The sequence below is a fragment of the Rhinoraja longicauda genome, chromosome 31, assembly GCF_053455715.1.
Source record: "Rhinoraja longicauda isolate Sanriku21f chromosome 31, sRhiLon1.1, whole genome shotgun sequence".
NCBI lineage: Eukaryota > Metazoa > Chordata > Chondrichthyes > Rajiformes > Arhynchobatidae > Rhinoraja > Rhinoraja longicauda.
The window spans coordinates 12,036,949-12,054,365 of NC_135983.1; the positions used below are offsets into that span (position 1 = coordinate 12,036,949).

The 17,417-nt window shown below is 42.9% G+C and overlaps 1 protein-coding gene across 1 annotated transcript in view; it reads left to right on the plus strand.

Annotated features, from left to right (window-relative positions):
- The window catches only part of cacna1ba (calcium channel, voltage-dependent, N type, alpha 1B subunit, a), a 542,697-nt gene that overhangs the window by 206,071 nt on the left and 319,209 nt on the right, over window positions 1–17,417 (plus strand). Inside the window, exons 5-6 of the mRNA XM_078425960.1 lie at window positions 8,877–8,968; window positions 13,258–13,410. Of these exons, the coding sequence (XP_078282086.1) occupies window positions 8,877–8,968; window positions 13,258–13,410 (245 nt within the window). The remainder of the gene's footprint in view (window positions 1–8,876; window positions 8,969–13,257; window positions 13,411–17,417) is intronic.

Here is a 17,417-nt window from a genome sequence, read left to right on the forward strand (position 1 = left end):
ACTGTTCTGTCTTCTAAGTTTTATGTTTATAAAATTTGGAAAAATTGCCTGTTGAAAGCAGATTCTGTTCGATAAAGCAATATCTCAAATGTAACAGAGTCTGTGTCACCTACTCCCTTTCTCCAAAGATGCTGCCTGACCCACTGAGTTACTCCAGCATTTTGTGACTATCTTCAGTATAAGCCAGCATCTGGAGTTCCTTCCTGCACACTGTCACAGCAGAAGCTTTTCTGAGCAATAATGTAAATAGAACCTTTGACCCTGCTTTTACATTATCATTAGCTTGCAGTGTGGTATTTGACTCAGCCGACATATTATTACCATTAACTAATGTAACATCAGGGGAAGCATGATGGTGCAGTGGTAGAGTTGCTGCCTTACTGCGCCAGAGACCCGGGTTCAATCTTGACTACGGGTGTTTGCCTGCACGGAGTTTGTACGTTCTCCCCGTGACCTGCGTGGGTTTTCTCCGAGATCTTCGGTTTCCTCCCACACTCCAAAGACGGACATGTTTGTAGGTTCATTGGCTTGGTATAAATGTAAAATTGATCCTCGTGTGTGTAGGGGGGTGTTAATGTGCGGCGATCGCTGGTCGGTGGGCTGAAAGGCCTGTTTCCGCACTCTATCTCCAAAGCAAACTAAACTAAAATTACGTGCTGCAGCAACTAAACAACACATCTCCAGGTGTGTTTGACTTTTCACAAAAAACAAGTCAAGGAGTAGATAGAGGGGATGAGACAATAAGTGCCACCACATTAGTTAGTTCAGTTAAACGTTTTATGCATTGTTGAAACTCTGATGGAGACAAGAAACTGCAGATGTTTGAATCTTGAGCAAAAAGCAAATGCTAATGAAGTTGAGGCAATAACAACTTTTAAAAGGCACTTGGTAGGTACATGGATAGGAAAAGTTTAGATATGGGTCAAACATGGACAAGTGAGGCTATCTTAAATGGGACATCTTGGTTGGTATGGACGAGTTGGGCCGAAGGGCCTGTTTCTGTCCGATCTGACTCGACAACTCGGTAGGGCAGGCAGTCTGAAAATGGGCCCCGACCCATAATGTTGCCATTCAAACTGTGCCTGATCCTCCAGCAACTTTGTTTTCTGCTGAAACAATTATGATCATTTCTCCAAATTCAATAGTTGGCTTAATGAGAACAGAAAGATCAGAAAGCAGCAATGGACTTATTCTAATTTATCACTTTAGAACATTCCCCAATAAGATCCATTCTTATTTTGGAAGTCTGGTAAATGTAAGTTTATATTCCTTTTCAAATTTTGGTGAAAGGGAAGCAGTCAATTGAACAGGGTGCGAGTACAAAGTGGGTTACCAAGCCCCTTTAGCAAATACACCTTGATTTCATTGAGAGAGGGGAAAACCACACATCAAATTTGTTTCTCAACTGGACAAAATTATTCTTGATGCATTTTTGAGGTAAAGTAATGGAAGCTCTCCATGAGAGAAAAAAACACAGAATGTGTGGAATTACTCCACAGGTCAGGCAGCATCTGTGGTGAGGAGACCAGAGCGAACATTTCAGACCCATAACATTGTATCAGAATTTAAAAAGTGAGAAAACAAATGCATTTTAAGTTGCAGAGATAGATGGATCAAAGGGAGATAGACACAAAAATCCAGAGTAACTCAGCGGGACAGGCAGCGTCTCTGGAGAGAAGGAATGGGTTCTTCAGAGTCTGAAGAAGGGTATCGACCCGAAATGTCACCCATTCCTTCTCCAGAGATGCTGCCTGTCCCGCTGAGTTACTCCAGCTTTTTGTGTCTATCTTCGGTTTAAACCAGCATCTGCAGTTCCTTTTTCCACATGGATCAAAGGGAGGGTCTGTGATGGAGGAGGATAAAATGGAGACAAAGTCAATAATGAGTTCTCAACAGTGCCCTGGCCTTTATTAAACATCATTGAGTCATAATCAGACAGGTGAAGATTTAAAAGAACATTTGGCTCTGATTAAAATATAAAATTACAAAGCCAAAATAAATCTTGAAAACAAGGAGAGATAAAATGGTAGAGAGTAGTGGCTCGGCACTTTGAGTTGACTCTGGTTATTATCTCGACATTCTGTGTAAACTTGTTGTACAAAACAGGAAGTTGTGCTTTCATAATGAGGCCCAGCACAAATTGGAGGAACAGCACCTCATATTTTGCTTGGGTAGACTACACCCCAGTGGTATGAACATTGACTTCTCTAACTTTAAGTAGCCCTTGCTTTCTCTCTCTCTCTCCATCCCCTCCCCCTTCCCAATTCACTGACCAGTCTAACTGTCTCCGACTACATTTTATATCTGTACCGCCCACTCCCCTGACATCAGTCTGAAGAAGGGTCTCGACCCGAAACGTCACCCATTCCTTCTCTCCAGTGATGCTGCCTGTCCCGCTGAGTTACTCCAACATTTTGTGTCTGTCTTCAATTTAAACCAGCATCTGCAGTTCTTTCCCTACTCACAGTTGTGCCTTCATATTACAGTCTAGTTATTACAATGTAGAGTGTTACATTAGTTGTCGAGTGCTTTGGGTCACGCTGAAAAGAATAAGGAAGATGGAATATAAATACGAGTCTTTCTTTCAGCATGACTCATTGTGCATTGTTTAATCCCTTCAGGTAAAAAAGAAACTAATTTCTGCTCACTGTTTACCTTTCATGACCGATATGTCCCAGGTGGAGCATCAGAGGACAACACATTTGCCCATCTTTGTGATGAGATATTTCAAGAGCAATTCTCATACAAACAACCCAAGGGATTTGGTTGCGTTTTTGAATTCCAAAAGGCAAAAAATAGTAATTTATGTCATATTATTGGGACCATAAAATATGGATAGAAATCCTGTTCTGCAAAAAAAAAAAGAAGATTGAAGTTGATAGTGGGGTTATTGATGCTGCAAGAATTAGTAATGTACTGTCGTAAACTACATTGGGAATCACACCTACAATCAGTCAAACTTTGATTGCCACTTTATGAAATGTGATGCCTTATGAGATGAAGGGAAAATTGAATCACAAAGCAAATGTGTTTCCTGTGTTCACTCTGGAAGATTTCAATGCTGCTGGAGGTTTGAATGCAATTAATCTTTCTGCTGCAGTGGACAATGGAGGAGGGGGACATTTATCCTTGGTCCCTGGTTCAAATTGAACCTGACAGCGGTGCAGCTGGGAGAGCCGTTGCTTCACAGCGCCAGACACCCGGGATTGATCCTGACCTTGGGTTCTGTTTGTGTGGAGTTTGCATGTTCTCCTTCTAACGTCGCGGGAAAACAAAGAACTAGTGTGAACAGATGATTGATGGTTGGCGTGGACTCAACGGGCCAAAGGACTAGTTTCCAGACTGTATCTCGAGACTAAATACTATATTGCCACCTGTACCTCGTTGCAGTGAATTTCATTGTTTTGCATACAAACTGGTAAAATCATACGATAGATAAGTACAATCATAGATAAATACAAGAGTGCAACGATTGCAGTGTAAGAATAGTAGACTTCACTGAGGCAGTACACAAAGAGACCCCATGTTTCAGGCACCCAACTTGTGTCCTTCAAGTTTCAAAGTTCTGAACAGTGCAGATCCTTATCTTGGCCTTAAAGGCCCATTGTCCTGGCTAAACTAAACTAAACTAAACTAAACTTAACTAAACCGATCCTTCCACTTGTCTTTGGTCCCAATGTCCAAGGACAAGTTACTCTAATGGGTGGGAGGTTTGGGAAGGGGGGAGGGGGGGCATGCAATGTGTGAGTACCTTCTGCACAGTAATAACTAGGAATTCGAACAGAGAATGATATGTTAGCATTCATAGCAAGAGGATTTGAGTATAGGAGCAGGGAGGTTCTGCTGCAGTTGTACAGGGCCTTGGTAAGACCGCACCTGGAGTATTGTGTACAGTTTTGGTCTCCTAATCTGAGGAAAGACATTCTAGCCTTAGAGGGAGTACAGAGAAGGTTCACCAGATTGATCCCTGGAATGGCAGGACTTTCATATGAAGAAAGACTGGATAGACTGGGCTTATACTCGCTGGAATTTAGAAGACTGAGGGGGGATCTTATTGAAACATATAAAATTCTTAAGGGGTTGGAGAGGCTAGATGCGGGAAGATTGTTCCCGATGTTGGGGAAGTCCAGAACCAGGGGTCACAGCTTAAGGATAAGGGGGAAGTCTTTTAGGACCGAGATGAGAAAACATTTCTTCACACAGAGAGTGGTGAGTCTGTGGAATTCTCTGCCGCAGAAGGTAGTTGAGGCCAGTTCATTGGCTATATTTAAGAGGGAGTTAGATGTGGCCCTTATGGCTATAGGGATCAGGGGGTATGGAGAGAAGGCAGGTACAGGTTACTGAGCTGGATGATCAGCCATGATCATATTGAATGGCGGTGCAGGCTCGAAGGGCCGAATGGCCTACTCCTGCACCTATTTTCTATGTTTCTAGAACTGGATCATGCATCCATCCATACACTGCATCCATATCGCCATCCACACAAGCAAATAGCTCTGAATTCCTTAACCGTTCACTCTGTCTACACCTCACTTGTTCCACCCCCAGTCATTGCTCTTTCTCCCTGGTCCTGTCGGGCAGAAGGTACTGCCTTCCTTCATCAGTTTCCCTTTGCATTCAACCACCTTGCTAACATTCATGTTCGATCTCGAATTTCTGCCTTCCTCATTTCTCCTGCTATCCGAACTGCTGAGTGCTTCCAGCTTTTTATGTTTTTCGACGTACTCATATATCTACATGCAAAATATTTATATATTAAATCTAATTATATTTTACTTTTATTTATTTACTTATTGCCAATGACCTCACAGGATGGCTGATGCATAATGAATGAGAGAATCCTGAACCATCTGACATGTTGTAGATATGTATGGGCCTGCGCCTTGGAAGAATGTAGAGGTTTTGCTGTCAAATTGTGCATTTGTATTTGTGATATGATATATTGTGAACACATCAGCTGCAAAGGGGTGTCCAGGGAGGGTGGGCGAGGGTTATTTTTGTTGTTATATATAAAGAACAAAATGGAGGGGAATGTAATGCATTACGTTTTTCGTATTGTATCTTTCCTTCAATAAAAATAAATATTTAAGAAAGTGAAAAAAAAAATTAAAGGAAAAAAAAAAATCTACTAATTTTAAAAAAGAAATCCTTATTTCCTGACACTCAGCACAATTCCTGCACAGTCTTTCGCCTTTCACACTTTCGCTCATCATGATCCCAATCAACAATGACATTTTCTGGAGGAGCAGTCACCTGCAAGACACCTGACAACTGACCCGCGTGCAATAGAGAAGTTAAAAGTTCCAGCTCTGAGTCAGCATCAGTGATGCCGTGAGCTCTGAGTTTTTTTTTCTTCGACTTGATTCAGAAGCTTCATCCTCAATGTGAGGCAGTCAGTGTGCTGGTCACGTCAGTGCTTCACACTGTGCCTCTGAAATGTATTCCCATGTCCCCAGTGAATGAATTTCAGAGGCAAGCGCCACTGATCCTGCAGCACTGCTAGGCTGGACTGGGGAGGATGTGTTATGTTTATGTGCTTGTGTGTGAGAGAGAGAGAATAGAACAAGGGTCACCTTCAATGCCAGGAAGGCAGGAATATGATGGGGTTAATATTTTATTTACGAACTTCTTCTTTTCAGGCTTCAAACGTAAGAGGATCTGTGTCCGGTTCGGAGCAGAGCATGAGTCAAGGAGACTTTCTGATATCTTTTCTCTACCCACTCCCTGAACAAATGCAGTTAGTGGTTGGAGGTGCTCATTTGTACTTGCAACAATGTGTTGCCTAATTGCTTTTAGGAGGCATAAGGTAGAAGAGATGTTTGCACTCAGCGCTAATTAACTTTAGTCATCACCGGGGTGTGCTGTGAGATTTTCAGGGGATGAAGAGTAATTTCCCTTCACTCAGGGGATCAACGAATCAATCCTGGCCAAATGTTGTGGCAGCCATTTCCCTTTGACCTGCGTGTTAATGCATGTTGTAGAACTACACTTAACAAGCGTTGTGCAATAGTGCGGCGAGGGATTCTAAATAATCCGTTTGTCTCCTTTGCTGACAAAAGAAATAGGAGCAAAGTGAGGAAATCTGTGAACAAAGAGCATTGCAATCTTCTGTGAGGGTGATTAGAACACAGAACATAGAACAGGAGAGCACAGGATTGGTCCCTTTGGCCCACAATGTTAGTGCCCATCATGATGTTGTTCAACTGATCTCATCTGCCTGCACAACCATATACCGCTATTCCCTGCACTTCCATGCGCTGATCGAAAAGCCTCATAAACACCGCTATCGTAGATGCTTCCACCACCACTCCTCGCAATGCGTTCCTGCCGTTATGGGGAGGCAATGGTGCTAATGGTACCTCCTTTGTAAATCGCGACCAGCAACAGCCAGATCAATCAATAGGACAGAACTGACAAGAAAGGCGAAGTTTAATAACTCTGTGCTGCAAATTGAGTGGAATCTTGGAATTAATGGCCACTAGGTTTGGGGAATTGTAAAAAACAATCCTCCCTGGGGTCCAGATCCGAATCCACCAGAGTAATGGAGTAAGAGGCAGTCTTCACCAGGAGCACAGAATCACTTGCAGTAAATTACCAGCCAGTTTCTCACACAGCACAGGTAAAGTCATTGGGTATAAATTGAAATGTGAAGTAAGATGTGGGCCAAATCACAGTATGTGTACATCACCGTGGCTTGGTGGTAGGAGGATGTTAGTGGAGAGTTGTCTTTCAGTTTGAAGACCTGTGATTAATGGTGAGCCACAGGGATCGTTGCTGGGTCCACTATTGTTTGTCATCGATATTAATGATTTGGATGACATTGTTGTTAACATGGTTAGTACATTTGTGGATCACCACCAAAATTGATAGTGCAGTGGATTGTGAAGAAGGTTACTAAAGATTATAACAGGAGCTAGAACATTTGGGAAATGGGGCCAGGAATGGTAGGTGGAATGTAACTCTGAGAAGTGCACACTGTTGCATTTTGGTCATTTATACCAGAGCAGTACTTACATTGCAAATGGTCAGGCCCTGGAGAGTGTTGTGGAACGGAGAGACCTATGACAACAAGTGCATAGTTCCCCGAAAGTTGCGGTGCAAGGAAATACGATGGTGAAGAAGGAAATAAAAAGGAACTGCAGATTCTAGTTTATACCAAAGATAGACACAAAATGCTGGAGTAACTCAGTGGGTTGGGCTGCATATCTGCAGAAAATGAAACGGTGACGTTTCAGGTCGGGGACCCTTCTTCAGATGGTGAAGAAGGTGTTTGGCATTCTTGCCTTCATCGGTCAGTGCGTTGAATACAAGAGTTGGGATGTCATGTGAGAAGTGTACAGGACGTTGGTGAGACCGCACTTCGAATATTAGGTGCAGTTTTGGGCGCAGAGTGAGAGGATGAATGCCATGAAGCTGGAAAGTGCGGAGAAAAACCTCACCGAAATGTTGCCAGGACTGGAGGGTTTGAGGTCTAAGGAGAAACTGGATAGGCTGTGACTCTTTTCCCTGGAGAGAAGGAGGATGAGGGGTGACCTTATTGAGGTATATTAACTGAAATGGGGTGTACATGAGCCCCTAATTTTTTAACTAGACTGGGGAAGTCGTAACCTAGAGGACATAGATTTATGGTGAGAGGGAAACTATTTAAAGGGGACCTGAGCAGTAATTTCTTCACACAGAGGGTGGTGGGTATGCGGAATGAGCTGCAGGAGAAAGTGGTAGGTGAGTATAATTACTAAATGGATAGGAAAGGTTTAGATGGATAGGAAAGGTTTAGATGAATAGGAAAGGTTTAGATGGATATTGGCCAAATGCAAGCAATTGTGACTCACTGATGTAGTCTTCACCTTCTTCACAGTCCACAGCACCATCTTGGTCGTGGGCCAATGGGCCTCATTCTGTGTTGTACGACTCTATGACAGTGCTGGCGATGACCAGCTTCATCCTCAGTGTGACTCGCTGATTTTATATTAGTTTTTTGTTAGCATTTATTATGTAACCTCACATAAACTTGACAGTTTGTTGAATAATTTCTGCACCAAAGAGACAGAATGGATCTGCCAGGTGGCCAACCGTTGTGAACTGTGCCCTATCCTGTTGCAAGGCAGGTTCGGAGCTTCTCTCCTCCCACTATTTCCCTCTATCTCTCCCTCTCTCTCTCTCTCTCTCTCTCTCTCTCTCTCTCTCTCTCTCTCTCTCTCTCTCTCTCTCTCTCTCTCTGTCCTATTAAGCATCTTGTATGAGAGAGTAATGCACATCTTTCTGTTATGCCGATGAGAGTGGCGCACAACGCTCATCTTGACAGCACAAGTCATCACCACTGCAATCCACTAGAGAACAGTGCTTGACTTGTGAATGTTGTCTTATTCTTTTTAGGTATGAGGAAAATTTAAGAATAATTCACCTCTAAGTTTTACAATCTTAAACATGGCTGGTGTGGTAATTGTCAAATTCTACCGTCTGAAGCCAGTTTTATTTCTCACTAGACCAAGTTGGGCCCAAACTTCTCCTGCATTGGTGCAGCATCCTCCCCTCCCCCCCTCCCCTTCCCCCTCCCCTTCCCCCTCCCCTCTCCCCCCATCCCCGCACCCTCCCCCTGCCCCCATCCCCTCCCTCCCTGCCCGCCCCCACTCCCTCCCTCCTCCCCCCTCCCCTCCCCCTCCTTAACTTAAAAAATAACTTAAAAAATATAACACCGATTTCAATGATACTTCTTCCATTAACACCAAAGGGACGACGGTGAGTAAGGTGGGCCAAAAATTGTCGCGCTATCGTGCACCGTTTTGGCTGTAGTTCAGGAACAAACAAACAAACAAACGAGGGTTTTAGTATATATAGATGGCGAATCTAATGTTGTAATTATTATTTCCCTGCAGGATTTTAGCCACTGTCGGGACGGACTTTGATCTGCGAACCTTGAGGGCAGTTCGAGTACTACGGCCGCTGAAACTAGTATCAGGAATTCCAAGTACGTCGAACAAATGCTTCACTGTTATCTTTCAAAGAATACCATTACATATGACCTGTATATTCTCTTCATTTTCCATACTAAAAATTGATACATCAAATACAGTCACAGAATATTAGAGCATCATTCTATTATTGGTAATCTAAAATGGAGGAAAAATATGTCACGTGCCATTTAAACCCCTGCATGGATTCCCTCGTCAATATTTCATTTTGAAGTTACTAATTAAGCAAAAAGTATCTCATTACAGACGCTGGAGTAGCTCAGCGAGTCAGGCAGCTTCTCTGGAGAAAAGGAATAGTTGACGTTTCGTGTCGAGACCTAAAGGATCAATTTTGACTGTTTCACCGTACACGTTTAAACATTTCGTTAATTTGCTTAAATCACCTATTTGACATCAAACAGTTCAAAAAGAAAAGATGTGAATAAATGCTTTGGTTTGATTGTTGAAATGGTGGCAGAAATCTTCTGTTTGACCAGCTATGATTTTCAGCAATTTGCATTGTTGCCACATTTCTTTTAAAACTGATTGATTTCTTCGAAATCCTGGTATATTTAAAAAACTTTTTTTTTTTACAAATTGAATCAGGCACTGCAGACTGAATTCCTTCTTGCTAATAGTATCTCCAAAGGACCACTACATTTCTCATCTCACCCTGCAAGTGACAAATGGCTGCATCGCTGTGGCAAATGAACGATGAAGTTTAATTTCCAACCACTTGTTAGTCCATACTTTATCCAGTCAAGTAGTCAAACCATGCCCTTATTATTTCGGATGTTGAAATTTGCTTCTATGTATTCACACCCAGGCTAAGTTCAATCGCATGTTAGGCTTTACCAATGTATTGAAAAATGCATACTGTATTTTGGATTGTGATGTTTCTTCAAGGCAGAGTTTAACAGCTTGCTGTTTGTTTTAATAGCTTCATTTATTAGCAATCACGCCCAAGGCTTAACTGTTTGTGTGCCTTGGGGTAATGTATTTTTCTCAGGATGAAAAGTGCCTGATGCCGGGTTGGGGGGGGGGAGGGGAGGGATTCGATTTCTAAATATCATTTTCTGCTCTTTTTCACTCTAAGCAGATCCATCCACATTTAAGTACTTCTTCTTCTTCTTAAGCCCTTTGCTCCTCCTGGGAGCATAGGCCATTGACAAATGTCCTCCACCTCACTCGGTTGTTGGCGGTTCTTTCGAGATCTCCCCAGTTCAGCCCACTCCCAGACATTTCTGCCTGGACAACTCTTCTCCAGCTGTTCCTGGGGCGACCTCTTTTCCTTTTTCCTTTTCATTTAAGTACTGCCATACTTTATTACAAACCAGAACGAATATCCTGACCGGGATGTTTGCTCATGCCGTTGAATCAGGCAGGGGAATGCGTCGTGGATTAGATGGTACAGTTATGGAGGTTCAGTCAAATATAGAAGAAGAACTAGGGCAGTCCACTAGGTAAGACAGCACAGAAACAGGCCCTTTGGCCTGACTCGTTCGTGACGACCAAGATACCCCATCCAAGCTAGACCCATTTGGCTCATATCCCCCAAAACGTTCCCATTACAGGCCCTCCCACCATTTTTCCGGTAGCCTTGGTTCCAGAGCCTTGCTGGATTATCCATCAGGGGAGCAGAGATACCAGCATGCAAAGTCAGCCTTGGAAGTTGTCTATGGGAACGGATCAGCCGGCTCCAGCTGGGCCGGATTTCCAGTGCCCCGGCCGCAGGGTGGCAAATTCGACCCGGCCAAAGGCGTGCGGGTTTGAAGGTTATTTGGCTTCTGTAAATTGCCCCTAAGGTGTGGGGACTGGATGAGAGACAGGGATAACATGGAACCAATGTGAACGGGTGATGGATAGTCTCAGTGGGCTGAAGGGCCTGTATCTTTCAAAAACTAAAGAATGGGAAGATGAGCCAGCGTTATAACTGACGGTAACTGGGGTTCCTGAAAGGTGACCGAATGTGGGAGCGGGTGAGTGCGGGTGCACGATGTGCCAGGCATGTATCATGGCACGCTCACAGCTGTGACCACTCATTCTCCGGGTTATCTGCCAACAGCGAAGATCAGATAGCACTTAGAGCTGTCAGCGCCACAAGGGATCACCTCCAACATTATTCAATTGATCAGGCTCTGGAGAAACTGAGATCTCTCAACCACTTAGTGGAGTTTAATCTTCGTTTTCTAACCAGCATGCTGAACTTGTCCAGGCAATATGTTTCTCTGCAGGAGCTGTCAGCACCTTATATGCTTGATTCCAGCCTCCCCGGCTCAAAGACATTGTTAATCCCAAATAATCAGTCATAGTGCTTTGATTAATTAATTACTCTGCAACCAAATGTGATCAAAGCTAGTCGAGGTTGCTTCAAATGTTATCGGACCGATCTCCTCCTGGCACGGTAGTTACAATGGAGAATGTTCAGTGTGTGCAATGAGCCATGGGGTTATTTTTGAAACGTAGGAAAAAAGGATTAGAAAAGTAAGACAGTGGCTCAGCTTTTAATGAGTGTGATAAGTTGATTAATTTGAAGGGGGGGGGGTTTGTGTACTAAGAATTCTAATAAGACCAAATGCATCCATTCCTTACCTACGCAACCAATCCTTGTCTCCAATCTCGAACATGGAATGGATCTCCTGTTTGGTGGGGCAGTGGGCAGTGTGGTATTCAATTTATGCATAAGAAATTTTGGGGGGTTAAAGAGCCATTTTACCTCAGCTGATGTTACATTGAGTGTTTACATTTCAAGGAGAAGGTAAGAATGAGAGAGAGATTCATTGAGATTAAATCTCTCATTCTCATTTCCAGGGCGATAAAAAGACACGCACGCCCACACATGCACGGACACACACACACACACACACACACACACACACACACACACACACACACACACACACACACACACACACACACACACACACACACACAATGTGTGTGTCTCATCACTTACAGTATCTACCTGCACATAATCCATATCCCTCCATTTCCAGCATATCCATATGCCTACCCAAAATCTTTTAAAAATCACTAATGTATCTGGTTCAATCACCACCCCCAGCAGTGCGTTGCAAAAACTCACCATCCTCTGTGTAAAAAGACTTGCCCCACACATCTCCTTTAAACCATTGCTCATTTCACCTTAAAACTATGCTCTCTAGTATTTGATTTTTCAATCCTGCAAAAAATATATATTCTACTCAGAATTTTATGTACTCCTTCGTAATACTTTTTATCTTGAATTCCATGTTAGTTTGTAATCTGCTTCTCAAAGAAGAAAAACATTCAGAGGAGCATTGAGTTTTAACAGTATAAGGCTGAGGAGGAGTTTCACAGTCTAGTTTCTGTTTCTCCACTTCTATAACAAAATCGACATTGTGTGTGAAAAATATCGACAGAAACCTGCACATAAAACAATTGAAGCAGAATTTGGACACTCTTTTACATTTCATATCTTTTATTCATTTTTAAAAGCACAATTTTTGCTTTTAATTACAAATTTGACATTCAAAGATATTTAAAGTGTTTTAAAAAAGTGTGTAACTTAAGTTCTATTTCAAAAGGGGTTTATGCCTTTTTTGCTTGAGTTATGGTCATTAAAAATGTTCAAATATATTCTCTCTTGAAATTGTTCTACATTTCATATATTTTTGCTTCAGGCTTAATTAAATTAAATTTCCTAAGCAGAGTAGCTTTACATAACGACCAATATTTCAATGTAATTGTGTCTGGTAAGTACAATTCTTACATGGAGTTTTGAATTGAACAAATATTAAACAGGGTGAATGTAATTTGAATTGACAGAACAACTGATTTAAGGTAAAGGGAACAGGGATAGGCGAATCAGCCTTTAGGACTGTTCTGATGATTGATTGAAAAACTCCACACAGACAGCATGGAAGTAGATCCTTCAGCCCAGCGAGTCGATGCCGACCGGCGATCACTTGTTCACACTAGTTCTGTTATCCCACTTTCGCATCCACTTCTTACATACTCAGGGCAATTTACAGAGGCCAATTAACCTACACACCCGCACGTCTTTGGGATGTGGGAGGATACTGGGGCACCTGGGGGAAAACCCGGTCACAGGGAGAACGTGCAAACTCCACACAGACAGCACCCGAGGTCAGGATCGAAGTCGCGGTCACCGCTGCCGTGAGACAGCAACTCTACCAGCTGGGTCACTAGGCCGTGCCTATCTGCTGTTTAATCAAGTCATGCTTGATCTATGTCTTAATCTTGACAACTTTAGATCCACAGCCCTTGAGCTAAAATCTTTCAATCTGTTTTCTGCCTCAATCAGGTTTGCAAGTTGTATTAAAGTCGATAATGAAGGCAATGGTGCCGCTCCTTCAGATTGGGCTTCTCCTGTTCTTTGCCATCGTTATGTTTGCTATTATCGGCCTGGAGTTCTACATGGGAAAATTTCACAAAACCTGCTACAGTGAAGAAACAAGTAAGAAAAAACCCAATAAGAAATATGCCTAGTGTGGTTCAAATTGATTGTTGTTTTCTGAGCTGAAGCAATGGAAACATAAGTTAGAGAAAATTCCCTTCATTTTTAGTTTTTGTTTAAATGTCTTTCTTGAGGTGATGTGTGTGCATCTAGAGTTTAACATTATTTATCTATCTACCTCTAAACTAAACTAAATTAAACTCAACTAAATGGGCAGGAGGGAACTGCAGATGCTGGTTTAAACCAAAGATAGACACAAAAAGCTGGAGTTACTCAGAGGGACAGGCAGCATCTCTGGAGAGAAGGAATGGGTGACGTTTCGGGTCCAAGCCTGACAGTGCACTTTTATTATTTTTGTAAAAGCAAGGCATTCAGGAATTCTTAAATGTGAGATACACACAGTGTATTTGAAACACCACCATTTTTACCAAGTACTGGAGTAACTCAGCAGATTAGACAGCATCTCTGGAGGACATGGATTGGTAACATTTCAAGTCCGGGCACTTCTTCGGACTGATTGTTGTTGGGGGGGGGGGGGGAGTGAGGTGTGGACGGGGCAAAGCCAGTCAAGTGCAGTTGTAGTTGCTTAGCTGTGGGAAGATTACAGTGCCCTCCATAATGTTTGGGACAAAGAACCTCATTTATTTATTTGCTTCTGTACTCCACAATTTGAGATTTGTCACAGAAAAAATCACATGTAGTTAAAGTGCACATTGTCAGATTTTATTAAAGGGTATGTTTATACATTTTGGTTTCACCATGTAGAAATTACAGCAGTGTTTATACATAGTCCCCCCCATTTCAGTGCACCATAATGTTTGGGACACATGGCTTCACAGGTGTTTGTAATTGCTCGGGTGCATTTAAATGCCTCTGTAATGCAGGTATATGAGAGCTCTCAGCACCTAGTCTTTCCTCCAGTCTTTCCATCACCTTCGGAAACTTTTATTGCTGTTTATCAACATGAGGACCAAAGTTGTGCCAATGGAAGTCAAAGAAGCCATTATGAGACTTAGAAACACGAATAAAACTGTTAGAGACATCAGCCAAACCTTAGGCTTACCAAAATCAACTGTTTGGAACATCATTAAGTTAAAAGAGAGCACTGGTGAGCTTACTAATCACAAAGGGACTAGCAGGCCAAGGAAGAGCTCCACAGCTGATAGAAGAATTCTCTCTATAATAAAGAAAAATCCCCTGTTGACAAATCAGAAACACTCTTCAGGAGTCAGGTGTGGATTTGTCAATGACCACTGTCCGCAGAAGACTTCATGAACAGAAATACAGAGGCTACACTGCAAGGTGCAAACCACTGGTTAGCCGCAAAAATAGGATGGCCAGGTTACAGTTTGCCAAGAAGTACTTAAAAGCGCAATCACAGTTCCGGAAAAAGGTCTTGTGGACAGATGAGACAAAGATTAACTTATATCAGAGTGATGGCAAGAGCAAAGTATGGAGGAATGAAGGAACTGCCCAAGATCCAAAGCATACCACCTCATCTGTGAAATACGGTGGTGGGGGTGTTATGGCCTGGGTATGTATGGCTGCTGAAGGTACTGGCTCACTTATCTTCATTGATGATACACCTTCTGTCGGTAGCAGCATAATGAATTCTGAAGTGTATAAACACATCCTATCTGGTCAAGTTCAAACAAATGCCTCAAAACTCATTGGCCGGCGGTTCATTCTACAACAAGACAATGATCCCAAACATACTGCTAAAGCAACAAAGGAGTTTTTCAAAGCTAAAAAATGGCCAATTCTTGAGTGGCCAAGTCAATCACCCGATCTGAACCCAATTGAGCATGCCTTTTAAATGCTGAAGAGAAAACTGAAGGGGACTAGCCCCCAAAACAAGCACAAGCTAAAGATGGCTGCAATACAGGCCTGGCAGAGCATCACCAGAGAAGACACCCAGCAACTGGTGATGTCCATGAATCGCAGACTTCAAGCAGTCATTGCATGCAAAGGATATGCAACAAAATACTAAACACGTGGGTTTTCTCCGAGATCTTCGGTTTCCTCCCACACTCCAAAGACGTACAGGTATGTAGGTTAATTGGCTGGGTAAATGTAAAAATTGTCCCTAGTGGGTGTAGGATAGTGTTAATGTACGGGGATCACTGGGCGGCACGGACTTGGAGGGCCGAAAAGGCCTGTTTCCGGCTGTAGATATATGATATGATATGACTACTTCCATTTACATGACATTGCTGTGTCCCAAACATTATGGTGCCCTGAAATGGGGGGACTTTGTATAAACACCGCTGTAATTTCTACATGGAGAAACCAAAATGAAAAAAAAATGGCCTTTATTAAAATCTGACAATGTACACTTTAACCACATGTGATTTTTTCATTTACAAATCTCAAATTGTGGAGTACAGAGGCAAATAAATAAATGATGGGTCTTTGTTCCAAACATTATGGAGGGCACTGTATATTAAATTACATATATCATATTCATACTGTTATAATATGCTTTTGCAGAAATGCTTTACATTTGAGTTGTAAGGAAAGGAATTACGACTTAGCTTAGAGGTGCAACATGGAAGCAGACCCTTTGGCCCGCCATGTCTATGCCGACCACTGATCACACCGTGCATATTAGTTCTATTATCTCACCTTCTCTACGAATCCCTCACCCTCGGGTCAATTTTCCACGTTGTCGTGAGCTCCCCGTCATCACCTCAGCAGAACCTCCTTCTTCATCAGATTGATGATGTGAGTTCCTACAATGACTATGACCACTGGATCCTCTCACCTCCTACTCCAGGTTCTTCTTCAGACCAGAACTGATGTTCTCAATGGGCTTGTTTCTAAGCTGTATGACATTATGACTTTTAAGATAACAGTTAGTGTAATTCTGTGTCTAAATGTGGTCGCAGGCTCGGCGATCGTTTCGCTCAACACCTTCGCTCAGTCCGCCTTAACCAACCTGATCTCCCAGTGGCTGAGCACTTCAACTCCCCCTCCCACTCCCGGTCTGACCCTTCTGTCATGGGCCTCCTCCAGTGCCATAGTGAGGCCCACCGGAAATTGGAGGAACAGCACCTCATATTTTGCTTGGGCAGCTTGCAGCCCAGTGGTATGAACATTGACTTCTCCAATTTTAGATAGTTCCTCTGTCCCTCCCTCCCCCTCCCCCTTCCCAGTTCTCCCTCTATCTTCCTGTCTCCACCTATATCCTTCTTTTGTCCCGCCCCCTGACATCAGTCTGAAGAAGGGTCTCGACCCCAAAACGTCACCCATTCCCTCTCTCCTGAGATGCTGCCTGACCTGCTGAGTTACTCCAGCATTTTGTGAATAAATTTAAGATAACAGTGGTTACTGCACATCCGATTTTTAAGATTTCGTCTGCAAAAAATAAACCTGTCTGGAATAACTCAGTACCTATTCTATAATAGAGATGTCTTTTAGTGCTGGATTTGTTTCACGTAAAAATGGTCTCGTTTCTGCTTTGGTCTCTGCGGTAAAGCCCCTGTATAAATGGTTGCACGGTGGCAGATGGCGTACCTGGCCTATTGCAATCTGTTCACCACGTTAGCTCATGGATTTGTAGACAGACTCTTGTACCCTGGAGCTCTCGGGGTTTACTTCCCAAAGACAGCACAGTGCGGCTGATAAATTAATCTGCTAATTACTCATTCCGCCATTGATGCCAGGAGATTCTCCCAGGCTTGAATTTCCCCTTGTTCTGAAAGCAAGTCATGTTTTCTTTCATTCCCTGTATTTATTTAATATTAGCCTCTCCGACTGAAGCTGCCCCTTTTTTTCTGGCAACTCTGCAAATGTTGGAAAATCTGCAAATTCGGCGATCCTTGATCACTGATCCTTCATTGTCACATGTGCCCAGGTCCAGTGAAATACTTTAGTTTACATACAACCCGGTAAAATCATACAGCAGACCTCACCTAGGCAGCACACAAGTGTCGCCGAGGTTTGGTGCTGACAAAGTACCAAAACCACATACTGCTGTTAGCGCCAACTTACACTGGTTAAACAGG